At 40.9% G+C, this 14,154-nt stretch overlaps 1 protein-coding gene across 14 annotated transcripts in view; it reads left to right on the top strand.

Moving 5' to 3' along the window:
- Window positions 1–14,154, top strand: part of LOC121460738 (protein transport protein Sec31A) — a 57,201-nt gene that overhangs the window by 445 nt on the left and 42,602 nt on the right. For 13 of the 14 annotated variants that reach the window (XM_041671246.1, XM_041671249.1, XM_041671251.1 and 10 more), the window contains exons 2-5: window positions 10,089–10,171; window positions 10,768–10,891; window positions 12,513–12,711; window positions 13,400–13,495. In XM_041671246.1, the coding sequence (XP_041527180.1) occupies window positions 10,093–10,171; window positions 10,768–10,891; window positions 12,513–12,711; window positions 13,400–13,495 (498 nt within the window). In that variant the 5' untranslated portion in view covers window positions 10,089–10,092. The remainder of the gene's footprint in view (window positions 1–10,088; window positions 10,172–10,767; window positions 10,892–12,512; window positions 12,712–13,399; window positions 13,496–14,154) is intronic. The other variant, XM_041671248.1, reaches the window with a different exon arrangement.

Raw genomic sequence — 14,154 nt, forward strand, 5'->3', positions numbered from 1 at the left:
ATTTTTTTTTTTTTTTATAAATTGTGTTTGAACTCTTGCCAAATTTAAGGGATTACTGACTACTGTCTACGATTGTATTCTTTAGCGTCAGCAGTCGCCAGTCACAGCCTATACTTCAGACATGTAGGATTTTGCTGCTGTTGTTACAGTAAATTAAATTGTAAAAGAATTGCCTGGACTTGTGGGCACATAAACTTTTTTGGAGGGGAGCTTGTAGAACTAATTCTGCAGGGTTTTTTTAGAAGTTGCAAGAGTGTTTTGATAGGTTCTCCAAATTGTTTGACGAAAGCTGGCACTCGGTTCTTTTGTTTACAATTGTAACTGTTAAAGGGATCATTAGAAGCTTACTCTTTCCCTTAAATCCTGATTATTCAGGAGTTAGCTGTGTACTGCCCTTTTGAGTAGTTCTGCCCTTGTTTCTCTAACCCTTAATTATAGCTCCCAGAAAGGTTTTTAGGAACGAGAACTTTTGGATAATTAATTGTTGCCCGATTGTGAATATGTAACACGCGTATGGAGTTCGGAAATGGTGAGGTTTGACATGAGTTTCGGATTTTTCTGATTAATTTTGTGTGAACAGGTTCTTTCTTGAACTATGTACAAGTAGAAAGACGTTTGTAAACTGTAACGTGCAGTGACTATCGCTCTTTTGGCATTTCTATTCCCCTTTGAAGGCTTTGGGCTGTCTTCCTGGAAGAACGTGTTTCCACTGTATGCACATGCCTGGGTAGAATTTTCTGTGTAATTTCATGGGGTTTGAGAATCCCACATTAAAAACTTGTAAAGCGATACTGCTACGTTAAGTTCTTTTTATTTCTTCCTCTCTTCTTCCCTCCATCCTTCATTGAGATTGGGTCTATTGTGGCCCAAAATGGCTCAAACTCACCAAATAGCCAAGAATGACCTTGAATTCTGACCCTCCTAAGCTTTCCTCCCCAGTTCTGGGATTCTGGCACGTACCACCACATCTGAACTGTTTCCTTTTTTGTAGGTTAATTTCACCTCAAGTTTTAATCTTGTAGATGAGTGTGTTCAGCAACCAAGGCATGGTTAATTTTTGACTTTGGTTGAATGAGGTGAGCCTGGGACAGTTGATAATGCCGAATGACTCTCGGAGAACCAATATTTCTCTTCTCAGTGAGATATTTTGCTCACATGCACTTTTACTAAAGTGCCAGTATGGAATTTGTATTCTTCTTTAAGAGTCAAAGGTGCCGAGGCCAGGACCTCTGACTGCTTTCCCGAGGTGTGGCATGGCTCTAGGGTGTTGTGAGGTTGCTACCTTTGACAGAATAGTACTGTTGGGTGTTCATATTCCTTCATAAAGCTTGCAATTTGAAAGTCAGTTTCGGTCTGCAGAGATGGCAGTTAGAAGCCAATATTGCCCTTCCTGGTACCCACATCTAGTGGCTCACAATCACCCGGAATTCCAGCTCCATGGAATCTGACTCCTCTGTACCTAGACCTACACAGACACAAACACGGGTCATATAATTTTAAAAATTATAAAGAACATTAGTAGAAAGAAGAAAGTTTTCACTTAAAAATAAGTTCTTGTCTGGAACATTCCTCAGATGTTAGGTTTTCGTCTCTGTTTTTTATTGAGGCACATGATGACACTCAGGATGAAACCCAGGGCCTTGGAGATTCTAGGTATGCATTGCGATGTATGTGATGTGATCTGTATCCCCAACTCTTGAAATAGGAGCTTATCCTTGTAACCCAGGCTGGCCTGAAACTGCTGGTCCCCTGCCTCTTAATTGCCGTAGATTATGTACCTCTGTGTGCCACCTTGCTAGCACTTAGATGTAGTTTTGAAGACTTGTTGGGATAGACCTTTGTGGGAGAGGAGCAAAAACACATCTGTGCAGTGATGTGCGATTTAGAGCTGAGACTTAGGCTGATGTTTAAGTGTAGGGTGTGTGTTCCAGGCCTCAGTCTACCTGCTGTGCTGTAGGTCCTGTCTTGTAGGTAGTAGATACAACCAAACCACTGTCCTCCAAGTGTCCATTTCCTGTTTTTATTATGACTGTGTTCTGGGTAAAATGATCCTGACTGCAACAATAATGTACAACATGACTACAGTCATATAATACTGAAAATCCACACGAAACTATAAGATAAGTTGTAACTGAGAAGTATAAATGGCTTCATTTAATCCCTCATATTCTAAGGAAGTCATTTGTAATTAAGTAAACGAGTGTTTCTAAGAGAGAGAAATACTCATATTCAGTGAGACTGTATTTTCGTGGCATTCTTATAGATTATGGTAGTCTTGTTTAATTTGATTCAGAACTTGCTGCCTAGTTCTAGGCCATATTGTAACATAGGGTTTTCTTTCCATAGCTGGCCCCAAGACTTCATTCTGTGCAGGCAATAACAGGAACTACGTTTACTGGATCCTTGAGCTGGGCACGTGAAGGAATGCTTTGAGCTCCTCCTCAGCTGTTTCATGGCCCTGGCTATCTCCGTGTTACACATTAACTAATGGGGGGGATTAGGCGGCCTTGCACCTCTGCTGTCAGGGAACTGTAATTCCACTCAGGAATTTTTTCTTTTTTTCTTTGGTTTTTAAGACATTTGGTTTTTAAGACAGGGTCCCTCTCTTGTAACTTTAACTTTGAAGCCTGTTCTGCAACTCACTTTATACACTAGGCTGGCCTTGGAACTCACAGAGATCTGTCTGCCTCTGCCTCCCAGGTGCTGGGTTTAGATTTTTTGGGAGGTAAGGTTGTTCGAAGCAGGGTTTCTCTGTGTAGTTTTGACTGTCCTGGAACTCCCTTTGTAGGCCAGGCTGGCCTCGAACTCACAGAGATCCACCTGCCTCTGCCTGGGATTAACCCCAGCTTTAAAAAAATACATAGCTATTCATTTGTTTTTCTTTTTAGAAATAGCTCTGAAATTAACCCCTTCCCCACTTTGCTAGTATTTCTTCCCTTTTTTTAAAAAAAGAAACAAAACAAAAAAACGAAAAGATTCTCTAAGCAGTTAAAAATTCACAAAAGTTGTATCCAACTCTAGTCATTTAGCTTATCTAGGTCTCGGTACATTTGTTTCCCTTTAACTATAACATTCAAAATCGAAACGAAACTTGTATATGTTTTCTACATACCTCATAGGGATCACATGCATGCAGAGACTCTTGGAGGCCAGAATGTCTTTGGGAACTCAGACTGCAGACAGTTGTGAGCTGCTCTGTGGCTGCTGGGAACTAAACCTGGGTCTTCTGCATGAGCAGGAAGCACTTTGAATCACTGAGCCAGGTGTCTAGACACACCCTAAGCAATTTTGAATCCCAAAAGAATAAGACTTAATACCTGATTAAAAATTGACATGATACATAAAGCAGTTAGTAAAATGGCAAATTTGAAAACATAAATAGTATATGCACCAGCTGTGGTATAATGGTTCATGCTCTGGACTCTGAATCCAGTGATCCGAGTTTGCGTCTCCGTGGGACCTGTTCCTTGAGGAAGAGACCTGGTCAGTCATCCTCATCAACTCAGACCATGAAGCCCAACATAAATGCGCTGTCCATGCAGGCTTCAGCTCTGCCGGGTTTCATGCATGTTTCTCTTTGTTTTCTTCAATGGGATATAATAAAGTATCTAGTTAAAATAGGATGTTATTGTATTCTAAAATCCCTAAAGTGTGACCCTGCTGAAGTGAACAGTCATGAGCTTATTGAGATCCATGTGAATTGGATTTCCATAAATGAACAGTAACTGAATTTTCTATTAAAGATTAAATCAGTTGGCTGAGAGGAGGAAGAGGGCTCATGATAAAATACGTCCTTTTTTTCCTCTTACAAAATCAGAATCTTTTTTCACCTTTAATCGTCTTAGATAGTAATCTTATTTTAAAACCTGGTCTCCTGGGTTCAATTCCCAGCACCCACATGGCAGCTCAGAACTATCTGTAACTCCTGATCCAGGGAATCTCTCACCCTCACAACAACATACATGCAGGCAAAACACCAGTGTACATAAAATGCAAATAAAAAAATTATTAAAAAAAAAAGGCTGGGTCTCACTGTGTAGCCTGCTTGGCTTGGAACTTACTGTATAGGCCAAACTGGCCACAGCCTAGCAGAGTTCCATCTGCCTCTGCCTCTAGCAGAGGTACCTGCCACTACGGCCAGCCCTCCCTCCACCTTTCTTTGATATGGAGAAGTGAAGCCAGGGCTTTCTCAGGTTAGCCATTGGTAGGTACTCTTTCAGTGAGCTGATTCCCCCCTACTTGCCTGTGTGTGTAAGTAGGTGTGCTGGCTATGTGTGTGTCTGTGTATGTACGTGCAAGTGGAGGTTAGAGGTCAACCTGGGAATTGCTGATTGGCTAGACCTACTTACTCTGTAAGCCGCTCAGCTCTTCCTGTTTCATGCTGAATGTTAGGATTATAAGAATGCAGTCTTTTTTTCCTTTCTGTTTTGAGACAGGGTCTCATCAGGTTGCCCAGGCTGGTCTTGAACTCATTCTGTAGCCCAGGATAGACTTGGGTCTGTGATTCATCCTTCCCTCCTTTTTCTTCCTGAAAAGCTAGGATTACAGCACAAGTAACAAAACACTCATTCGTGTGTGTGTGTGTGTGTGTGTGAGAGAGAGAGAGAGAGAGAGAGAGAGAGAGAGAAGAGAGCGCAGATGTGCAAGTGGAGTCAGCTGTGTGTACTGTGTGTGTCACAAGATTATGCTCAAGTTGTCGGGTTTGGCATCAGCCACCTTTATCCAATGAGCTATCTTGCCATCCGTTTCTTAGTATTTTTATCTAATATTTTTCTTAATTATTGTTGTTGATTTGAAACAGGGTCCCATGTTCTAGTCTAGCCAGGAAGTCAGGAAGTAGCTGAAACAGGGAATGTCCCTGAACTTCCTCTGGAGTGCTAAGGCTCTAGGACCCTGTGTGCTACCACCCATGGCATGTGTATGGGGTTGATCCCAGGGTGCCTGGCATGCTAGCTTGGCACTCTGCCCTCCCAGCTATATCCCGTTGATGATGATAGAGACAAGAACTTGAATTTGGGAGTTAAACTGAGTTCAGTCTTGGCTGTCTCTGAGTTTGCACAAATTGTCATGTGTAGAATCTTGAACTGGAAACTGTTTGAATGTGCACAGTTCACATCGGAAGCCCTTCTCTGGACACTGATGAAAGGAGCTTGGTCCTCTGAAGAGGCGTCAGGACGCTGGCAGGTGTTGTGGAGCGTTGATTGTGTGGCAGTGAAACCAGAGGGTCTGCCGAGGAAGGATATGATTGTAAAAGTCCCGGATACAGGAATTTGATTATTCAAGCAGGCAGCGAAGAAGTACAGAGTAGAAGATGTGAAGTCTGTAGATTTCTGCATCTGTAATCTCGGAGAGTAAAGTCAGTCAGGAGAAATCTAAGCACATTCAGCAGTACAAAGGTGAATACTGAGAGATAGTGCTGTTGACTTTAGCTGGGAGTGCGGGAGCAGCGCGATTGTGTGAGCCGGGAGTGGGGAGGGTTCAGTGGTTAGAGCACTTGCTGCTTTTCCAGCACTACAGCCCCCTCCACCTCCAGGACCAGTGGGTCTTACACTGCCTTCTGGCCTCTCTGGGCACAGACACATGTGCAGGCAGAGCACCCACACACAGAAGAATAAGTGTAGAAAAGATTATATGTGCTAACTTCATTTGTGCAGCTAGCAGTTGGCGAATAAAAAAACCTGGGGATTGATGTCATTAAATAAATTTTTTTAAAAATTGCAAAGGTAGAACCAAAAATGTGCTGAAATGAAAATAAAGATCTCAATTACCAGAGAAATAATAACTACACAAAAAGAAAATGAACAGTAGCAGAATATAAATTACAAAACCAGATAGCAGAGCTGGTCACAATGGCCTGCATTTACAATCCCCGTGCTTGAGACAAGGGGGATCCCTGGGTTCACCAGCCACACAGCTGAGCTGTATTGGCAAGATCTAGGCTGATTGAGAGACCCTGCCGTAAAAAAGAAGGTAGATAGCTTCTGGGGTAGATTGCTGGCGTGCGCACACATACATACATATATACATACATACATATATACATATGCGTATACACAAACACATGTGCATACTCACATTTTATATACACAGTAAATACTATATACATTTTATACACACAGTATAATAGATATACACATTTTATACATATACACACAATATGTGTATAATGTGTGTGTCTGTATCTCAGAATATGATGGACTAAGACCAACCACATCTCTGGTATCTGTAACTTTTTTTTTTCCCCCGAGACAGGATTTATCTTTGTGCATCCCTGGCTGTCCTGGAACTCACTCTGTAGACCAGGCTGGCCTCACACTCAGAGACCCACCTGCCTCTTCCTCCCGAGTGCTGGGATTAAAGGTGTGTGCTACTATCACCTGGCTGGTATCTATAACTTTTAAATGATTTAAGTTAGCCAAACAAACTTGTGATCAGTTCACCATGCACACTCTAAGTTATTTTACTATTTCCAGGACAGTTAATGGAATCAGAGTGGTTTAAAGGTACGCTGTAAATGTACATGTAAAGGAATCTTTTGTTTGTTGTTTTTGAGACAGGGTCTGTCCTAGAGCTCTCTGTGTGGGCCAGTCTGGCCTCAAACTTAGAACTCCATCACCCTTTGACCCCCAAGTGCTGGGACTAAAGGCAGCACATGGCACACAGCTGTGAAGGTTTAAACCCCAGAAAACTAGGTGCGATATTACATCCCTGGGTTTCCAGCACTTGGAGGCGGAGACAGGATTAGTGGAGCTCAGGAGTTGAGTTAACCTGGGCCGCACAGTGAATCTCACTCTCAGACAACAACACAATGAGATACTGATCTCAGTATGAGACATACTTATGTACAGGATAAAGCTGTCAAGGCCAGGTCAGTGTGAATGTGTGCTCAATAGATGTGTGATGATAAAGTCACCTTCATGAAGCTGAGCACGTCCCAGGAGGAACAGACCAAAAAGACACTATATGGATATGAAAGACAGTGAGATACGGACATGACAGATGGTCATTTTAGACAAGAAAGTGTTGATTAAGGTGTCACTGTGGATGTGGACCCTGAAAAGCGGATCATACCACAAAAAGTCATTATATAGGTTCCATGTATACAGGGAGAAGGGGAGAGGGAGGGGACGCGATACAGATTTTCGTGTAGGGAAACTACTTTGTAGAATACTATAGTGGTAGATACACCTAATTAGACACTTGCCGGAACCCTAATATAAACTGTGAACCGGATAATGGCTCGTGGATTGAAATACGTAGGCCGGGCAGTGGTGGCACACACCTTTAGTCTCAGCATTTGGGAGGTGGAGGCAGGTGGATCTCAGTGAGTTCAAGGCCAGCCTGGTCTACAGAGTGAATTCTAGGGCAGCCAGGACTGTTACACAGAGAAACCTTGTCTCAAAAAAACCATATTGAATGAATGTTAGGGGGAAAGGGACAGTTGTGGTAACAGTACTTTTTAATGCAGTCTCTCTCTTAAACAAACCTAAAGGTGCTCTAAAGCATAAAGCCTATGTTTTTTTTTTTTTAAAGAGTACGATTTTTATTACCGGATTTTGTTTTTGTTGTTGTTTTGGGAGACACTGTCTCACTCTGTAGCCTTGGCTGGCTTGGAGCTTGATATATAGACCAGGCTGGTCTCAAACTCACAGAAACAACCCCCACAACATTTCTCTCTGGTGCTGGAGTTAAAAGCATGTACTACCACGCCCAGCTATTTATTATTTGTTAGTTTATAGGTGTGTGTGTGTGTGTATGCCTAAGTGTATATGTATTATGCGCTCAGTGAGGTCAGAAGAATAAGCTGGGCCCCTGGAACTGGACTTGGAGGTGGTTGTGAGCCTCTGCATGAACAGCCAATGCTCTTAACCACTGAGCCATCTCTTCAGCCTCATAAAGATTATTTTTGAAAAGTCAAAATTATCTAAGCATAGTCAGAAGATTAAATTTGACAGCCTAACTTTTTATAATTAGGGCTTGGGTAATGGAAGGCCTTGATTCAATCTCTAGCACAAAAAGAAAAGGAAAATCAGAAAAGAAATAGAAAAATGGGCAAATATGTATGAACCACAATCACATATCATTCATAGAGACATGCAGAGCAGAAGTACACAGAGCTAACTTTTTTACCTCTTAAATTGGTAAAAATCTAAAACTGTGGCTTTTCACTCCAGTCAGGCTGAAGAGCAGGGGTGGACATGTTACTTAGAGTGTAAAAGGATTCAGTTGCCACAGAAAGCAGCTGGTGGTATCTGTAAAAGTTAAAATGGAGCATGTCGTTTCTATTTTTAGTTGTGTATAGGTGTGTGTGTATCTGTGTAGGTGTGTGCAAGTGAGCGCAGGTAGCCAGAAGAGGGCTTCGGGTGCCCTGGAGCTAGAGTTAGGTGTTTGTGAGCTGCCCAGTATGGGTGCTGGGAACCAAATTTGTCCTCTTAACCACTAACCCATCTCTCTAGTCCTGGCATTTATCTTTTAACCTAGCAATTTAACTTCTAGATATTTATGACCGTTCTTACCATAAATGAAATAACATGTACATATGGCTGTTTGAGCCGTGTGAAAGTAATGAACAGGTGTTCTAGATAATTAAATCATGGTATAGCTTACAATAAAAATTCCCTGAAAAATTATTCATGAAAAAAGTAACAGAGACATGGAAAATATAGCACAATATCCTGTGGGGTTTTTGTTGTTGTTGTTGTTTTAAATGACAGTAACTTTAATGAGAGTAAACAAGAGGCATATGGCTTTATATCTTGCATTGACCAATTTTCTAAAACTTTCTTCTTTAATCTTAAATCTACAATATATCTGTTTAATTTTAAAATTAGTATTATCTTATTTTCTTTTGACAGTTTACCTATTTATTGTTCTTTGTGTGTGTGTGTGAGGGGGTTATTTTGCCTGCATCTGTATCTGTGCACTCATGTGTGCTTGATGCCCGTAGAGGGCGGAAGAAGGTGTTAGAGATGATTGCTAGCTGCTGTGTGGTCGCTGAGACTTGAACCCAGGTCCTCCAGAGGAAGCACAGCCAGTGCTTTTAAGTGCTGAGCCATCTCTCCAGCTGTTCTCTCTTTAGGCAGGATCTCACACCATCCATGTTCAGCTCTCACTCTCACCCCCCTGCTTCAGTCTCTCCTCGTATGGGAATTACAGGTGTGCACTACCTTACCTGCTCTAAAGTTACTGAATTTATTTTTGTGAGGCAGGCTCTCATTCTGTAACACAGGCTGTCCTGGATTCACTGTGTGGTCCGTGATGGCCTTGAGGCCTTGAGCGCTGTGATTCTCCTTCAGCTGCTGAGTGCTGGGATTGAAGGCATACACTACCACGTTTGACTGTGGAAAGTTTTTTATAATTGCCTAATCCTACCGCAGAAAGATCTGTCATGTTTACTATGTTGTTTTCCTTCCTCCTGGGAGGTTCTCTCCTACCAGGGCACATACAACTCAGCTTCAGTGCTAATTTATGTTCTTCTTTTTTTTTTTTTTTCTTTTTCCTTTTTAAGTTTGAGACAGGGTTTCTCTGTGTAATAGTCTTGGTTTTCCTAGAACTCTCTATAGACCAGGCTGGCCTCCAACTCCCAGAGAGCTGCCTGCCTCTGCCTCCCGAGTGCTAGGATTAAAGGTGTGCGCCACCACTGCCCGGCACTTAGATTTTTCTTGTGGGGTGTTTTACAGGTTGATTTTTTAGCTAAAGGACTGTGTGTTGAACATCCCTAATTGAAGCATCTGGAGACTTTCCTATTTTGAAGCATTTTAAACTTTGTATCTAGGCATGCTCAGTCAGTAAGGTCTAGAAAATATTCTAGTATCAGAAAGTCTGAAATCTGAAGCATTTCTGGTCCCTGTCGTTTCAGATAATGGGCATTCGTCTGTATATCCATAAAGAATTAGAATAATGGAATATTTGTTCCAAAATAGTCCCTTGGTTGATGTCTAATAGTGAACATTTCCAAAAAACAATGCATTTGTAGTATTGGTACTTGGGTATTATTAATATTTTAGTGATTTGTTCAGTATGTCTCTATGTATTTTTTATATTCTGTGGTATGTACTCAGTATTTCTCTGTGAAATGTTCATTTTAGCAGAATGAAGTTAAAGGAAGTAGATCGTACAGCAATGCAGGCATGGAGCCCTGCCCAGAACCACCCCATTTACCTCGCCACAGGTAAGTTCAAAAGAGAAGACAGTGTGATTAGCCTAATTTCTTGTCTGCTTTCTTCATTAGTGCAAGCTTCATCTTCTCTGAAAGGTTTCTCATTCTCCAGCTAGATACCTCCTTCTTCCCTGTCACTTTATCTGGTGTCCTTCCTGTGTTTGCAGTGCGTACTTCATGGCGTTGGTCATGGGTTACATACATAGTATCCTTCCAGTACCCAGGACTCAGGTTTATCTTTAGCCCAACAGAAGTTGGAACAGCAAATGACATAGCAAAGAATTTCAGTGAATTATGAGCAAACTTAACAGAGGCACTTTTTAAATATAGCTTTGTATACTTAAAACATGGGGCTGTTTCTCCAGAGAGATTCTAAGATATGTATAACCTTTAAAACCTTACCTGTCACTACCCACTCATAGAGACGTCATCTCCCAGCCCTGTGCCAGGATCTCATTGTTGTAGGAACTTCGACATGCTCAGTGGCATGCGTGCTGAGGTTTCAGCCACTGGTGTATTCATGACAAGCATGCTTTTAGTTTCTCTTTCATGCCACTTTCTAAGTCTTTGTTTTGCGGATGTAGTTACCATGTATATATTTTCTGTAGGAACGTCTGCTCAGCAGTTGGATGCAACATTTAGTACCAATGCTTCCCTGGAGATATTTGAGTTTGACCTTTCGGACCCATCCTTGGATATGAAGTCCTGTGCTACTTTCTCCTCTTCTCACAGGTATGAGATTCAGCCTGAAGGTCACATTTTATTTAAGTATGTGTTGTGGTAGGTGGCTTTCTTTTCTTTTCTTTTCTTTTTCATTTTGAGGCAGGGTCTTGTGTAACCCAGGCTGACCTGGCACTCATTAGTAGGCAAGGATGCCCTGGACTTCTGCTTCTCCTGCCTCTGGTCGTGAGTCTAGTATTATGGGCAAATCACCACCCCTGCTAGTTATGCTATGCCTGGGACTGAACCCAGGACTTCGTGCATGCTGGACAAACACTCTACCAAGTGAGCTTCACCCGGCCCTGTGCTCTACCTCTGGCTATAATTATAATTATTAGAGACTTTAAGGAATAATTTCGGTGACATGAAAAACTTATGAAAAATTGTACAAGTACATTTTTATGGAAATAAAATATTTATATATCTGTGTGTGTATATGTCCTGTTGAATGTTTCATTAATATTTTATGTAGAATGGCCATAAGATTCCAGTTTCTAACATCCTTTTTTTTGTCTCTTTTATTTTATAAAATACAGATATGAATAAAGAAGGGAGTATATGAATATTTTTGTACACACACATAATTTGTTTTTTTTTTAAAGACAGGATCGCTACTTAGAAATTTTTAATAATGACTCCCTTAACACTTTTATTATTCCTGTCCCATAGGCTATATTTTCATGAATACTCTTTAGTCAAATAGAATGCTTACTTGCTTGCTTTTTTTTTTTCTTTCGAGACAGGGTTTCTCTATGTCATCTTGGCTGTCCTGAACTCACTCTGTAGGCTGGCCTCAAATTCATAGGGTACCAGGGGCTGGAGAAATGATTCAGCGGTTAAGAGCACTAACTGCTCTTCCAGAGGACCCGGGTTCAATTCCCAGCACCCACATGGCAGCTCACAACTGTCTGAAAATCCAGTTCCAGGGGCTCTGACACCTTCACACCAATGCACATAAAATAAAGATGAATAAATCATTAAAAAAATAAAAAATAATTCATAGAGTTCCTCCTGCCTTTGCCTCCCAAGTGCTGGCATTAAAGGCATGTGCTACCACTGGCTGACCCAATGTCTTATTTTCCATGAAAGCAGTTGATTAGCTCTTTGTTGTGCAGGTAAACAAATTTTGGAAATATTAAGTAACTTGCCCAGGGTTGCACAAATGATAAAGTCATTGTAGTAAAGCCATTTTTTAAAAAAAGATTTATGTATGTATTATAAATACAGTGTTTTGTCTGCATGTATCCCTGTAGGCTTAGAAGAGGGCACTAGATCTCATTAGAGATGGTTGTGAGTCACTATGTGGTTGCTGATAATTGAACTCAGAACCACTGGAAGAACAGCAGTCAGTGCTGTTAACCATGAGCCATCTCTCCAGCCCAATAAAGTCATTTTTAAGTTCAAGTAAACTTTCTATACTGTATTACTCTGCAGAGTCTTCATTGTTTAGAGATCTGGAAATCAAATACAAATATATAAGTCGACATTAAAATTTTATTTTACTAGGGGTATAGTCAGCAGGAGTCAAAGAGAAACTACAGTTTGTATTACATAGATATAGACAAAAATGTGATTTAATATATTAAGACACTTAATTTGTTTCTAAGAATGGGTTATTTATTTTCTCCTTAAGGTACCACAAGTTGATCTGGGGACCTCATAAGATGGATTCCAAAGGAGATATTTCTGGAGTTCTGATTGCAGGCGGAGAAAATGGAAACATTATTCTTTATGATCCTTCTAAAATCATAGCTGGAGACAAGGAGGTTGTGATTGCCCAGAAGGACAAGCATACTGGGCCAGTGAGAGCCTTGGATGTAAACATTTTCCAGGTTTGACTTTGGTTGACATTCATTCTTGGTTCTTAGAATATTTGTTCTTCATTTGAAAAAACTACTGACTTCAGTATTAGGAATGAAAGAGGAAGACTACAGTTCAGACTTCAGGTTAGGAGCTGGACATGGTGCACATGCTTGTTACCTCAGCACTTGGGAGGTGCAGGAAAAATTTGGATCAGGAGTTTGAGGCTAGCCCCAAACTACATGGTAAGTTCAAAGCCAGCCTATGCTACACGAGACTATCTCAGACAACAACAGAAGCCTAGGGGGTTTAGGAGGTAACTCAGTTGATACAGTGCCTGCATTATGAGCACTCGGGTAGGATTTACTGAAGGAGAGCAGTAACTGGCGACTGCTTTTGTTCCAGAGATGCAAAACCACAAGCACCGGGCCCTATGTGGCTAATGTGTTTAATTCTTTAACAGTTTAACCTCGGAACTGCTCTCTTTTATAACATATTGCTTTAAAATAGTTTCATTGTCAGGAGACATATTTCATTTGGAAAGTTATAATGTTTCTCTAAAAAAGTTAACTTTGATGAAGAATTTTGGATAATTAGGAAGCCACACATAAGATTGTTTTGAATCACTAGGAAAACTGTTATGTATTAAAGTGAACATTTTAGTTTTAGTTATTCTGGGTTTTTAGTTATTTGTTATTTGATTATTATTTCTTTTTGCAGACCAATTTGGTAGCCTCTGGTGCTAATGAATCTGAAATCTACATTTGGGATCTAAACAATTTTGCAACTCCAATGACACCAGGGGCCAAAACACAGGTATAACATTAATTGTTGATCAGTGTAAGGAAAGAAATCAAGCCAATCTTTTAAATGTATTCATGATGGTTTTAAGTATTTGAACGCAAACTAGTACTTACATATCATTAAATTCCTTGTGGCATAGTAAAGTATTGATAAATATGTTTCTCTTGTAAGGTGGAGGCAGGAGGATTGCCTTGAGTTTGAAGTCCTCAGGAATATAGAATGAGACTTTATCTAAACTAAAGTGTTGCTGGGTATGGTAGCACAGGCCTTTAACCCTAACACTCAGCAGGAAGAGGCAGGCAGATCTCTGTGAGTTCAAGGCCAGCCTGGTCTACAGAGTGAGTTCCAGAGCAGCTAGGGCTACATAGTGAGACCCTGTCTCAAAAAATAAAACAACTATAGTCTTTCTACAAGGTATCTTATTGTGTAGATGCCCAGTTTTACTGGCCTTTGGAACTGCTCCTGCCATTTTGAAGTCTTGAAAGGTGGCTTTAATGATATAGTCTGCTACTTATAAAGGTGTTTCCCCAGTAGTCCAGCCTCCCATTTTTGTCCTTTCTGATTCTAGGTCACATTCATTAGCCATCCATTTTGTAGTTTGTGGTCTGTCTTGCAACAGCTGCAAATAAAGAAATGGCTTAGTTTATAGCAAGAATCAGCAAATACTTGTT

This window comes from Microtus oregoni, unplaced genomic scaffold (genome assembly GCF_018167655.1).
Source record: "Microtus oregoni isolate MIOR12 unplaced genomic scaffold, Mior012 000021F_ref0000039, whole genome shotgun sequence".
Lineage (NCBI taxonomy): Eukaryota > Metazoa > Chordata > Mammalia > Rodentia > Cricetidae > Microtus > Microtus oregoni.